The sequence below is a fragment of the Camelina sativa genome, chromosome 1 (assembly GCF_030686135.1).
Source record: "Camelina sativa cultivar CO46 ecotype springtype chromosome 1, ASM3068613v1".
Classification (NCBI taxonomy): domain Eukaryota; kingdom Viridiplantae; phylum Streptophyta; class Magnoliopsida; order Brassicales; family Brassicaceae; genus Camelina; species Camelina sativa.
The window spans coordinates 18139372-18153619 of record NC_141880.1 but is presented as its reverse complement, the minus strand read 5'-3'; the positions used below and the strand labels follow the sequence as shown (position 1 = coordinate 18153619).

Below are 14248 nucleotides of genomic sequence, written 5' to 3'. Positions count from 1 at the left end.
AGCTCTCTCCGTCCATCGCCAGCACTGCAACACAAATTGTATCTCTCTTTGCCAAACTCTATCTGTTTGAGTCCATCGACCGCATATAATGGAGAAATTCTTTATATGCAGATACAATGGACCAGATTCAACAACCAAGGTTTTTTCCACCATTATTATACCATTTGTTCTGTTTATGAACCATATAAGTTTGGTATGACCATTTGTGTTCATTGCTAACAAAAGTAGTTGTACTCACTACAAATCTGCAATTCCGGTGGACGAGATTTAGCAGCCAAGGTATTTGTCCACCACTATTATGTCATTCGCTCTCTAAGTGGACCAAATCTGTTTGGTCTGACCCTTTGTGTCCATTGCTAACCAAAAAAATTGTCCACATTGTAGGTCTGTAGTTCCGGTGGACCAGATCCAACAACAAAGGTTCTTGTCCACCACTATTATGTTCTTAGTTCTTTTAAGTGGACCATATCTGTTTGGTCTGACCCTTTTTGTCTATTGCTAACCAAATTTTTTTTTTTACATTGTAGGTCTGAAGTTCCGGTGGACTAGATTTAACATGCAAGGTTTTTGTCCTCCCCTATTATGTCCTTTGTTATCTTAGGTGGACCATATCTGTTCATGTTGTGCCTCTAATGGACTAAAGCCTTAGAGGGCTTTGTTCCTAACCTGCGGTGGACATGTTTGTCTATTGTCCTTCCTTGCGTTTTTGTTTATCTACCTTCAGAATTTTCTTATGTAAAACCTACTCTTTTTTTCTCCTAAATGTAATCTCTTTTGGTCAATCACTATAATATGAGCAGTCCAACAAGTTTGTGCAAAAAGAATTGTTTGTCTTCACTAATTGGATAAACTGTCTACCACATTTTGATAGACAACAATGTCAACAATTACCATTATTGTCTAAGTTTGAATAATAACCATCATCCAAGGTTCTCCTGTATTACAATAATTGGGTAGACATAAAATACTTGTCCACAATGCTATTTACAGTACCATTGTATGCTACCTTATGGATGGACAATAATTGCATATTATTATAGTGCCCTAAAAATTGTGTACACAGACACAGCTTAATGAAAGAGAAAGAAAATGTGTCACCCATTAATATTTCTTGGTGAACCGCACAAAACAGTCGCTCACATGTCTCATCATCCCTCTTGTATTCTTTAATTCAAGGGTATTTCTGTCTTTTTCATATGTGGCATATACTAAAAATGGCAGTTTAGAAAAAGAAAATACAAACTGGCATTCCTCATAACTTTTCTTTTAAAAATGGCATTTCTTGTGAAATTCCCGTAAAGTTTCAATAGTTTCTAATATCGATATACAAATTTTAATCTCGTGTAAAGTGTAAGCCATCATTTGATCTCGTGCTTCTCTTTCATATACGTTAAAGTTTTAAAAAGTCTATAGCAAAATTGTAAATCGTAATCATTTTGTTTAACTCTATTAGCTTTGGTGCTTATGTTGAAAGGATAGAATGATAGATGGTAAACTTGCTTCTTAGGGCCTGATTGGTTCAACCGCAGCGTTTGCGGTTGCGGGAGATTGCGGAAGCGGGTGGTTGTGGTTTCAAGCGTTATTACGCGTTTTGAATAACGGGTTTAGCGTTTTAAAATGAGTGCGTTTGCGGGAGTTAACGATTGGTTGACCAGCGGGTGCAATAGCAGTTAAAACATAATAAATATAATATATAATTATATAAATGTTTAAAAATACCAAAATTTTTATTAAACTTGATTTATAATTAAAATTTATTAAAAAATACTAAAATAATTATTTAAAAACAAATAAATTTCATATTGAAAAACTTATTACTTTATGCATTTGGCATTTTACAAAAACTTTAATCAAGTAATTTGATAAATGATAAAACATATGTTTTAGATCGTAGATCATCTTTCTTAAATCTAACACACTAAATAAGTTCTGTGGGGCAGTAGTTACATCGGTAGTAATGATCAAACGAGATTTGAGAAGAGTCACTCTTGATTTGTTTTTATATTTTTAAATAAATCTTATATTTTAATTTTTTTTTGATGAAATTTTATATTTATTTAGATTTTTTTGAACATATGTGCGATGTGCCATTAAATTTACATTAAGTTTTCTGGGTTATTGATAGTTGAAATCTTATTTTTTCAATTGTTTATTTTTTAATATTCTCAATCGTATTCGTACTTCATTTTCTCCAATCCTTAATAAATAAAATAGTTAGATAAAATATATATAAAAAAATATTTCATTTTCATTGATTTGTTTCAAGTTTAAAAAAAACAAAAAAAACTAACCAACCGCAATCGCCCGCAACCGCAAACGCTTGCTGGAAGCAGCTTTTGGAATTCAGTTGTTTGAGAGTGATTTGGAGCGATTGGAAGCGGTTTGTGTGACTGGTACCAATCGCTAGGAACCGGTACCACCCGCAAATATTATTATTAAAGATATTGCCGACAAATATTATTACTTTTTGTTACTGTTTTGGTCGGAGAGTCGGATTGTATTATAAAAGGTAAAGTTTTGTTGTCCTTTCGAGTTAAATTATTGGGCTTGGCCAGGGAATTTGGTAATTGGTCTTTACTTGGTTAAACATATATGTTAGGCCGTAAGTGTAAAGGTTAAGTGTAAAATAAGCTGAATAATCCAAACTACAAACATTATCTCTCCAAAATGTAATTAACAACTCCAATCCAATTGGTGACCACAATTTAGGAAAATAATGAAGAGAAATATTACATTCCTCTATATTTCACAATTTTTTTTACCATTTGAAAGAAATATTTTTTCCTCTACATTCCTCTACATTCTTCAAAAAATAATGAATAATAGAACAAAAATGTTTCTCTCCAAAGTTGATGAGAAACAAATGAAACAAAAAAAGAACAAATATTAAAATTCATTTTCTATTTTAAAATAAATAAAAAATGTGTTTATATATAATATTTCAATTTTCTAATAAAATAATTTTCATATTTTCACAATGTAATGACAGAAAAAAATATTTTTGATATGAATTTTATGTTGAACTAATCTTAAGGCTTTATTTGAAATATGTATGAAAAATAAAACAAATTTAAGAGACTCTTGTTTATAATGTAAATAAAAACTAAAAATATTTTAAATTACTCTTAAAATTTTATAGTTTGTTAAAATTAATTATTAATATTTAATATGACATATCCAAAATTTAACTCCATAACCTTAATTTTGAAATCAAATGTAAAATTTATTATGCATATATACATTAGTAGTATCAGTATTATCATTGAAATTTGATTTATTTAATATTTAATATATTTTAAAAAATATTTTTATTGTTTGGTTCCAATTTACTATTTTGTTCATTTTCTGCAGATTTTCTTTTCATTCCTTAAAAACTGTTTATTACTTTACGCATCATTCTTTTAATTCCTTTTCTTTTTGTTTCTTATAATGGTTAACAATATATATGTTTTACTACTATCCTATAAAAGTACTTTCAAAAAAATCCCTTCAACAAACCCCCCCCCCCCCCCCCCCCCCAAAAAAAAACCATTTCTATTAACAACAATATAACTATATCTTACAATAAATCAAATATCACTTATGAAAACAACATGTACGTGCGGTCCGTATCTAGTTCTAACAATAATTCAATTAACTTTCAACTGGATCTATAAAAATATTCTTAAAAAAACATGAAATTTATTGTTTGAATAATTTCAATTCTAAAACCAACAGTAGATTTTTTATCACTAGTTGCAGCAATGAGAAATTGAAATTAATTGCATGTTTTTAGATGGCTTTTGATGTTAGTATTCAAACAGTAATTACATACTTTGTCTGTTTGTCCTACAAAAGCTACCTAAAATATCTAAAAGGCCTCGAGGATTCTATCAACACCATCATTTGGTTTCTTTTACCTAAATTACAAACATTCTCATAATTCAAAGTCCTACACTATGAGAGGGTGGAAACAGTGCGATTCAATTGCTCCTGCTAGAGTTGAATCTGTGTAATTCTTCGTGAGCAACTAGAGCTTCCATGATGCTCTCGACCCACCTGCCATACACACACACATACTCAAACCCATGGAAAATCCAGGTGACGATAGTACTCGATTCGTCGGTTATGTGAAAAGAGGACTCAGTTCAGAGCCTAGTTGACATATTTCACCATATCAAAAGATCAATATTTACCCTTCAAGTCCTGGTTTCTCTGGGTAATACACGTTTTTCAATCCTCGTCGTCTTGCAGCTGATGCAGTTGTCTCTCCAATGCAGGCAACGCAATTGCTCCATTGCTCCTCGTTTTGAATCAGATTCAGCCAGGCCCTGTCGAAACCCATATTAGAAGATATATTTATATGAAAGACTGGTAACAGCATTCCCCTAAAATTTGCTGCACCAACAGATGATATAAAAACGGACAGATGATGAGTTGCAATAGGATGACAATTGATGGCGCCTACCCAACTGTAGAAGGTGAAGCTACAGAAAGAACAGGAGCAGACAGTGCCTGTTGCAGGAGCACCGTATCAACACTCTGCACAGGAACCTAGCAATAGTAAACAACGAAACTGACCATTACAGTATCTTCAAATACGCACATACCAAGGACCAAAACGTGAGAGCCTATATAAAAATGATGAAAAAGTTGCAATAAATTACATTTTCTAGGACTGGTCTAGTAAGTGTAAGGCTTACTGTTGTGTATGTATTCAGCCTGAAAACTTCAAATCCACGTTTGGACAACCCATCCTCTAAGATTCACATGTAGAAAACGAAGCACAGTAAACTGGTCAGTCATGGACTTCAAAATCTCAAAATCATAAACATAAGCTAATTTTACATAGATTTAGTCAGTTTTCCATGTGCCAAGGATTAATCCACACATCCATATGGAAAAGGACAGTGCAAATGTTACAATGCTTTTCAACTTTTGGAATACTATCACTTAGGACATGTAAGCCAAAGTCAAGAATTGTAATCTCCAAATCTATTTTCTCCTGCTCTTAACAGTTTTACTGCATCTCCAACAAAGATTTTATAATTTGGTGAATATCTCTATTTTAATGCCAGAATTAACATGGCATTTTCCAACTGCCTAAAAAATTTGTACAGGATATGAAATTATGAATTATCTAATCTATTTTCATTATTCAGTCCTAATAATTCTTCTTCTATGTGTTCAACACAATAAGCTCAATGGAATTGAGAAAACTTAACAACACACGCCAATATCATTGCCTGCTTTTAGAGAAGCCGGGTATAAGACAGAGGACCTTTTGCCAACTTTCTGATACGTTTTGGTTGTTATTCTCAAGAACAGACAAGACGAATAAGAACACAATACTCTTTATTTAGAATAAGACAACGGTACAAGCCAAGAGAAATGTTTATGGAGTCTCTTCCCTCCCCCTTACACTCTTTATCAAATACTCGACAATGTTCCCCATTCCCCCCACCTACTACATAAGTACTACTTGTGATATCCCTGCCCCACCCCAAAGAACCGTTACAGCCTCTGCAACACGACAGTGACACTTATTCCCTAATAAGACACATGACCCTCCCACAAGGCCCACTACACTACTGGATCCCCCTTAGTAAACTACTTAGCCACTTGGGCTTTTCTTCTTCCTTTGATATTGATAGAGGATAGGAGGATGTTGGACCTCAAATGTATCATTACCCCCGCCTTTGAAATTCACCTTGTCCTCAAGGTTGAATCCTGGAAACTGTCCCTTCATGGTGCTTACCCATTCCCATGAGCACTCGAAATCCGGTAAGCCCCTCCACTTAATTAGAACTTCAGCCTGACCTGAAACAGGGTTCTTGCGAACGTCCAGTATTGTCTCCGGTTCTGCTTCCAGTACTCCGTCATCCGTGAGCTGCTCAGGAAGAGATGCGGCCACAATCTGATCCCCCACCGCCTTTTTCAATTGAGACACGTGAAAGGTGGGGTGAATCTTTGCTTCCTCAGGAAGTTTCAGGCGATAAGCGACCTTCCCCACTCTGGCTTCGATGGCATAGGGTCCATAGAACCTGGCTGCTAACTTCTCGTTGGCTCTTCTGGCCAGAGAACGACGTCTGAAAGGTCGCATCTTCAGATATACTTGCTCCCCTACTTCGAAGTCTACCTCTCTTCGATGAGCATCTGCCCTTTTCTTCATGCGTTGTTGAGCCTTGTGAAGATGTTCCCTGATCAATCCCAGCACTGCGTCTCTTTCCCGTAACTGAGTCTCCAACTCTGCATTGGAGGTGGAGCCATTCTCGTATTTCACCAGTGTGGGGGGTTCACGGCCGTAGACAGCTTGAAACGAGGACATACGAATGGCCGAGTGATAAGAAGAATTGTAAAACAGTTCAGCCCAGGGGAGGAACCGTGACCAAGTGCGAGGCTGTTCCCCTGCGAAACACCGCAAGTAGGTCTCTAGGCTCCTGTTGGTGACCTCCGTCTGTCCATCAGACTGAGGGTGGTAAGCGGTGCTAAAGCAGAGGTTGGTACCTGCTAAGCGAAAGAGCTCCTTCCAGAACTGGCTAGTGAAAACTTTATCACGGTCCGAGACGATGGTGCGAGGGAACCCATGTAGACGCAGAATCTCTTGAATGAACAGGTTGGCGACGTCCGTAGCTGTAAAGGGGTGTTTAATGAGCGAGAAATGAGCGTATTTGGATAGGCGATCTACCACCACCAAGACAGCGTTGTTCCCACCAGATTTTGGTAACCCCTCTATGAAATCCATAGAGATGTCTTCCCAGACTTTCTCCGGGACAGGTAAGGGTTGTAGCAGACCACCGGGGGCCAAGGTTGAATATTTGTAACGCTGACAAACCGAACAGGCTGCCACATGCCTTCGAATATCAGTCATCATACCCTCCCAGTAGAATAAATCCCCGATCCTCTTCTGTGTTTTCAGAACGCCCCCATGACCCCCTAGCTTTCCATCATGGAATTCTCGCATTATCAACCCCGTAACTGCCAAAGAGTTAGGTATCACTAACCTCCCTTGCCTCAGCAACCTCCCCTGCACCAAGGAGAACTCAGGGTACAAGTTACCTCCTTCTCGCAGGTTTTTGATGATGCCCTGCAGTTCAGGATCCTTATCGACCTCGGCACAAATCTCTTCTAGTTGAATGGCTGCTGGAATTGATATTGCAAACAACGACGGTACCATCTCTTTACGGGACAAGGCGTCAGCTGCCTTATTCTCCAACCCCGGCTTATACTGGATGTCAAAGTCAAAGCCCAGCAACTTCGTTAGCCACCTCTGATACTCCATGTTGATTTCTCTCTGTTCCAACAAGAACTTCAGACTTTTTTGATCTGTCCTCACCAAAAACTTTCTGCCAAGGAGGTAGTGTCGCCATTTCTGTATTGCTAGTACAATGGCCATAAGCTCGCGCTCATAAATGGACTTGAGTCGCTGCCTATCCGTCAGAGCCTGACTGTAGTAAGCGATGGGTCTCTCTTTTTGCATAAGAACAGCACCCAAACCCACCCCCGACGCATCAGATTCCACGACAAACACCTCTGTAAAGTCGGGTAAGGCTAGAACGGGAACAGTTGTCATCGCCTTTCTGAGTTTGACAAAAGCTGCCTCGCTCTTCTCAGTCCACTCGAACTGATCTTTTTTTAACAAATCAGTGAGTGGTCTAGCTATCTCTCCATAGCCTTGTACAAATTTTCGATAGTATCCAGTCAGCCCCAGGAACCCTCTTAAAGCTTTGATGTTCGCAGGAGCCTCCCATTCCACCATAGCTTGTATTTTGCTTGGATCAGCAGACACCCCTTCTGGTGAGATCACATGTCCCAAATAGGCTATCTTGGTAGTGCCAAACTGACACTTTTTTTGGTTAGCATACAACTGATGCTTATGAAGCAGTTTGAGAACCTCTCGGAGATGATCTTGATGCTCCTCCTTCGATCGACTATAAATGAGGATATCATCAAAGAAGACAAGCACAAATCTTCGGAGAAAGGGTCAGAACACCTCATTCATCAAGGACTGAAAGGTAGCTGGTGCGTTTGTGAGGCCAAAGGGCATCACTAGAAACTCATAGTGACTGTCATGAGACCTAAACGCGGTTTTTGGGACATCCTCTGCTTTGACCCGGATTTGATGGTAGCCTGAGCGCAAGTCTAACTTGGAGAAGATGTTTGCACCGTGGAGCTCGTCTAGTAGCTGATCAATCATCGGGATAGGGAAGCTGTCAGGTACCGTGGCTTTGTTGAGAGAACGATAGTCCACACAAAACCTCCAGCTGCCGTCTTTCTTTTTGACCAGGAGTACCGGACTTGAAAACGGACTACCGCTTTCGCGAATGATCCCTGCAGCTAACATCGTGGCAATCTGTCTTTCTATTTCTTCTTTTTGGGCGTGTGGGTACCGGAATGGCCTCACACTGACCGGTTCACTGTCAGGTTTCAGAACGATGGAGTGCTCTTTTCCCCGAGAAGGAGGAAGCCCTTGTGGTTCCGAGAACACTCTAGAGAATTCCTCCAACAAGGCTCGGTAGTATATGGGGGCACCTTCTTCACTCTCCTCGGTCGAGGCTTGTATTCCCGCATATTCCACAAACAGCCCTTCTCCATCCTGTTGTACGGTCTTCCAAAGGGCCTTGAAGGAGATGGCCGAGTTCTTCAAACTAGGATCTCTCAACAAGGTCACCCCTTCACCGCCCATCATAAAGGCCATTCTCTGCTCGCGCCAGTTTACTCTCGTGTCCCCCAGGGATTCCAGCCACTGCAATCCCAATATCACATTCGCCTCTCCCAACTCCAAAGGCAAGAAGCTAGTGATGAGAGTGTAACCCGGCAGTTGCAACCTCACACATTGGCACACTCCGCTTCCCCTTACCATTACACTGTTGCCCATACGCACCCCATACCCCGTGGTTCCTCTGGGTACTATTCCCAATCTGTGAGCCATCGCCTTCGATATGAAGTTGTGGGTGGCTCCACTATCAATCATCACCACGACCTCTTCTCCTTGTACATTTCCCCTCAACTTCATGGTTCGCGGAGAGGATATACCGGCGGCGGACTGGATGGATAGCGCCGCGAACTCCGGGACCTCGACCATCTCCGCCTCGTGTTCCTCTCCGTCGTCGTTTCCGCACAACCCTTCGTCGTCCTCCGTTGCCACCAGGATCTGAAGCCCCTTGAACCGACATCGGTGTCCGGCTTGATACTTCTCATCACACCGGAAACACAATCCTTTCGCCCTACGGTCGTTGGCCTCCGCATCTGTTAGTCGCCTGAATGGTGGTCGTCTCGACTCGGGATTCTTGAAATTAGGGTTTAAGCTTTTGTCTCCACTTGGTCGTAACGATGTCGTTTTGGGCTCAGTTGTAATTAAAGACTTATGAGAAGATAAACCCGTACCAGTCTGATAGGACCCACGTGACGAGTGTTTGTCCCCCGGGTTTCTCACTGGAGCTCTGCTCGCGACTTCCCAACCCGTCGGCGCCGGTGAATCGCCTTGTCCTTCCCAGTCTTCGACCAGTCGAGACAGATCCATCATTTTCTGCAATGTTCTCGGCTCGAACATCTTCACCCCTTTTCTAACCTTCGGTTTCAACCCTATCATGAAGGCCATCTCTAACACTTTCTCAGACACCTCCGGGGCATTAGAGGCTAGTGCAATGAAAGCCTTGCAGTATTGCCCTGTGGATTCCTCTTGACGGAGTAGTAGCAACCGTTCGCCGGCGGTTAAGTCGTGAGTCGTAGCAAAGTTGTCCAAGACTCTGTTTTTCAGCTGCTCCCAGCTGAGGAAAGGGTTCCGTACCTTCTCCCAACGGTACCACGTGAGTGCATCCCCGACAAAACATACTCTTATTGCTCGCAGCTTTTCCTCCTCCGTGAACTCCTGCAGCTCGAAGTGCTGTTCCACCCTGAGAACCCAGCCTTCCGCCTCTTCTCCTTCGAACAGAGGAAGCTCGATCCTTTGAGAGAGTGGTTCTTTCTCCTCCACCGGTAGGTTCCGTTGTAGGGTTTCTCCCACCTCCATCGTAGGGCTCTGTGGAAGGCGTCGTTGTGACTCCTCCACGCTTGGCTTTTCCACGCCGGAGACCTGAGAGTCATCCTCGTTCCCCTTGGACGTACCCCACGTACGTCTCTCTTCTTCCGCCATTCTTCTTTCCAGCTTCTCTAGAACATCCAGTTTTCCCAGCTGCTTTTCAAAGACGTCCAACTTGCCCAGTTGCTTCTTCATAGCACTGACGTCAGATTCCAAGCTCGACAGTTGCTGAACTTCTTTCTGAATGCTCTCCATTACCTTCTCTAACTCCTCACCTTCTTGAGCGCCATCTAGATGATTGGTTTCCCAAGAACACTGCTCTGATACCAATTTGATACGTTTTGGTTGTTATTCTCAAGAACAGACAAGACGAATAAGAACACAATACTCTTTATTTAGAATAAGACAACGGTACAAGCCAAGAGAAATGTTTATGGAGTCTCTTCCCTCCCCCTTACACTCTTTACCAAATACTCGACAATGTTCCCCATTCCCCCCACCTACTACATAAGTACTACTTGTGATATCCCTGCCCCACCCCAAAGAACCGTTACAGCCTCTGCAACACGACAATGACACTTATTCCCTAATAAGACACATGACCCTCCTACAAGGCCCACTACACTACTGGATCCCCTTTAGTAAACTACTTAGCCACTTGGGCTTTTCTTCTTCCTTTGATATTGATAGAGGATAGGAGGATGTTGGACCTCAAATGTATCACTTTCTCTGGAAGCTCCGAAGCCAAGACTTTACCAGTCGCTAAAATAATGAAAACAAAGAGAATGAACCAGCCAAGACTGTAACATTGTATGTACGACGACTCATTATATTGGCTTGATGAATGCAAACACATTAAAAAATACATAAAGAGAGAATGTCACGGAGAACAAATGCAGCTTGAGTAATTCATCATCTCATAAACCTAAATATGATCTTTGATGCTCTCTGATTCATGGAAACAAACTGTGACAAGGGTTATAGGTCACATCATCCACAGTCACACACAAGCACAAACGCCAATGATAATGTAAATTCCCTGCACTATTAAATGCTTGAAGATGCACAAATTGCAGATACAAAAGACTTAATGGATTGTATAGAAACTGAGTCTAAATAGAAAGTTATGGAACCTATTGATGGTGTAAAGGCAACATGAAGCAATCCTTCTGCCGATTGCATTGCCTCTTCAAATACCCTGGCTGTTCCAGCTCCTACCACACCGATTTGCACTTTTGGGGAGCTAGCTGCCCTGAGGAATTGAGACCAATGAGGTTTAGCTCAAGGGGAAGAAGGTAATGAGGAAAAGTGTTTAAATTTATAATGATAAAACAAAATGTTCATAAATTCACAGAGTTGTGACAGAAATATTTGTATGTAGGCAACACATATATGATATATCTGAATACCTAAATAAAAACCTAGAAAAGTCATAGTGCCTATCAGCAACAACCAAAATGACAACTCAAGGAGTGAACTCACTAGCAACAAACTCCATATATTCAGACAGACAGTTCAAAATTTGACAAAAAAAGAGAAGGAATAAGGTAAAAAAAAACCAGAGCTTACTTCCACGCCTCGAGAAAAACAGAACCTGCTTCTGGGGATGTAATGATGATCCAGTCAAAGCTCTTATCTAGCAACAAAATAAGACGTGAGGACTACTACATATCAGAATACCATAATCTACTCTGCTATACAATACAACTGCGGAGCCTTTTCCTTAACAATCCTACTAGTTCTAAACAAACAGCCAATTTTTAGAGCAAAGATCAGAAAAATTCACCAGTTAATACAGAGGCAAGCCGATCGAAATCAGGTCCTGGCGCATGTTGAATCAAGGGAAGCTCTAAAGATGATATCCCATGTTTCTCCTGCAAATTAGCTAAAGTTAATACTATAGAGAGATCCAATCTACAATCACCATTGTAAGCATGCGTTATTAAAATTGCATACCAAAGCTTTGATGATTTGATTATTCTTGCCTCGTTCTCGGGTTACGACCACCTGAGGAATCGAATTGGATTTACCAACGGAGGAGGAAGAAGAGAGAGACGGGGAAACTGAATTTCGAATCAAGATAGGATAGGCGACAACTCCTTTTTCCATATGCGAAGAAGAAGACGATAATGGTGGTTCAAGAGATAAGAGAGAGGACTGAGAAAGGAGCAACGACGCCATTACAAGTAGTTCTGTTCTGTGAGTGAGAGAGAAATAGAATCAATCATACGATTCCAATTGAAGAAGACGATTAATTTTCTCCACATGCGCTTTAGTAGTTTTCTTTTATTTTTATTTTTTCCCCTCTTGGGCCCAGTTGCGTTTGATCAGCGAGGCCCAATTGCTTTTTCTTCCACGTTATTTCTATCTTTTTTGTGTTTCATCAAAAGTTAGTACAGTGTATTTTATCGAATACAAAATTTTAAAATTATATAAGACATCTGTTTTGTTTTCCTATTGTAAAATGTGATGCTAGTATTGTATTTAGTAATTTAAATACTTAATTCTTTTGTTTATTTTAGACTAATATATCTTTGTTGTGGAAAAAAATATTATGAATTATTCTTGTTTTATTATTCATAGTCATACAATACATATCTTGAATCATAACCTCAACCTGTGCTGTTGCTCGAGAATAATTTTTTTTTTTTTATAATATTATAATTTTCTGTTTTTTTTTTGTTAACCTCGATCAATATTAAATAAAGTGTTACACCATGTACCATGAGCGTGATGAATAAAAATTTCATGTTTAATCGATGCAATGAGACAGTTGAATTTTTTAGAAACACATGTGGGTTAAACTGAGTTGAAAAGATTCAACAAAAATAATGGTACATGCATTGCCAAGTTATGAGAGGAAAAGATGGTGAATGTGTTGTACACGTGAGTACGAGTTGTTTTTTTTTTTTTCTGTGTGAGAAGAGTTACTTTATTCTGATTGTAAATTTTTATCTCATCCTAATTATTCGATCTTGATTATTGTATTTGTATGTTAATCTATTTTTATAAAATAAAAAATATAGAAAATTCATCATAATAAAAAAAAAGTATAAATAGAGAATAGTCTAGTGTCATTTGGACATAGAAAAACCATCATATTTTACTATAATTTTCTATTATCATTGGATCAATTCTTTTTTGTGTGTTTAAACTTCTTCTTTTTACTTGCAAAAAGAAAAATTAATTCATATTTTCAATTATAAATACTATCGAAAATATAATCATATAAACAATTATTTTATTCTAAATTACTTTAATTTAGTTTTAATTTATTGTTATTAAATATGTAATCTTAAATCATAAAAGAAAATAAAGAATATCGAAATATGGTGGGATAATGTGTTGAATTTTATCAAACAAAACTATTGTACATGATAAAAATTGAACAAGTTTTGAATGATCATGTGAAATAGAGACAAATGATCTCGAGTGTTACAACTTAAAAGGGTCTCATTAGTGACCACGTTTAAACGAGGTAGTTAGAAAATTCTGAGTGGTTGTAAAGATAGCGGTTAAAGATAACATATCAAAAAGATTAGTGTGGTAAAAGAGAGTGGTTTAGTAGTTAGCTTGATTGGTAGGATTATAGCGGTTGATTAGTGAAATAATATTAATTTATAAATAATTAAAAACTAATTTGATTAAATAGTAAAAATATCGAAGAAGACATTATATTTTATAACATAAAATATTATAAACCAATAAATTATAAAATCATAATTTTCAGTGGTTGTGATGACTATCTAAAATATTTAAACAAATAATTGTAATTTAGTCTCACAATTAGGCCAATTATAAGTTTTTACAAGTTAATCTATCGTTAATAAAATTGTGTTTTTTTTTCTTTTTTAATGCAGAAAAAAAAATCACTTTGTTGCAACTGAAGTTACCAAACGCCCATATTTCTTATTAGTTGATTTCTACATTCTCAACCGCTTAAAATCAGCTTCAGCCACCTATTTCTTCCGCTGACTCCATCCACTCATTCAAAACACCTTCTCCAACCGCTTTGATGATTAACCAGTTGAGCATTTCGTTTCTAAAAGAAGCGTTTAAATGCTTCCAATCACAACCAAAAAGTAAAAAAGAGTGTTAAAAATTTGGGTTAGTTTGCAATATAATACGTTTTTGAAACTTAATATGCTTTCTTGTACAAACACTATTCAATATTAGTGAAATCATCCATTTTTATTGTGCCTTTAGTAGAGGGTTTGTGAGATAAGATAATTGAATGAATTTGAGAAA

The 14248-nt window shown here is 38.4% G+C and overlaps 2 protein-coding genes across 8 annotated transcripts; both read right to left on the bottom strand.

Annotated features, from left to right (window-relative positions):
- Positions 1-3751: 3751 nt before the first annotated feature.
- Positions 3752-12265, bottom strand: LOC104709839 (uroporphyrinogen-III synthase, chloroplastic). 7 transcript variants are annotated; one of them, XM_019228915.2, is made up of 8 exons: positions 11957-12265; positions 11787-11874; positions 11570-11636; positions 11134-11252; positions 4647-4738; positions 4448-4521; positions 4176-4310; positions 3752-4038 (listed from the first exon to the last, which is right to left on the bottom strand). In XM_019228915.2, the coding sequence occupies exons 1-8, from the start codon at positions 12179-12181 to the stop codon at positions 3963-3965; spliced, it is 876 nt and encodes a 291-aa protein (XP_019084460.1). In that variant the 5' UTR covers positions 12182-12265; the 3' UTR covers positions 3752-3962. The 7 variants fall into 7 exon arrangements, with proteins under 7 accessions (XP_019084460.1, XP_019084459.1, XP_019084462.1 ...); XM_019228914.2 differs by having other exon boundaries at positions 4448-4533; positions 11957-12264; XM_019228917.2 differs by having other exon boundaries at positions 4448-4533; positions 4683-4738; positions 11957-12264.
- On the bottom strand, positions 5318-10375 carry LOC109126001 (uncharacterized). The gene has a single exon (XM_087460649.1). The coding sequence runs from the start codon at positions 10253-10255 to the stop codon at positions 7964-7966; it is 2292 nt and encodes a 763-aa protein (XP_087316775.1). The 5' UTR covers positions 10256-10375; the 3' UTR covers positions 5318-7963.
- Positions 12266-14248: the final 1983 nt, after the last annotated feature.

Excerpts from the sequence above, each read along its gene's own strand:
- LOC109126001 (XM_087460649.1), bottom strand. The coding sequence starts at position 10,255 with ATGGAGAGCATTCAGAAAGAAGTTCAGCAACTGTCGAGCTTGGAATCT.
- LOC104709839 (XM_019228914.2), bottom strand. The coding sequence starts at position 12,181 with ATGGCGTCGTTGCTCCTTTCTCAGTCCTCTCTCTTATCTCTTGAACCA. Across the intron at positions 11,637-11,786 it reads GCTTGCCTCTGTATTAACTG|ATAAGAGCTTTGACTGGATC; the intron begins GTGAATTTTTCT and ends TTTTGTTGCTAG. Across the intron at positions 4,311-4,447 it reads GCTTCACCTTCTACAGTTGG|GGCCTGGCTGAATCTGATTC; the intron begins GTAGGCGCCATC and ends GGGTTTCGACAG.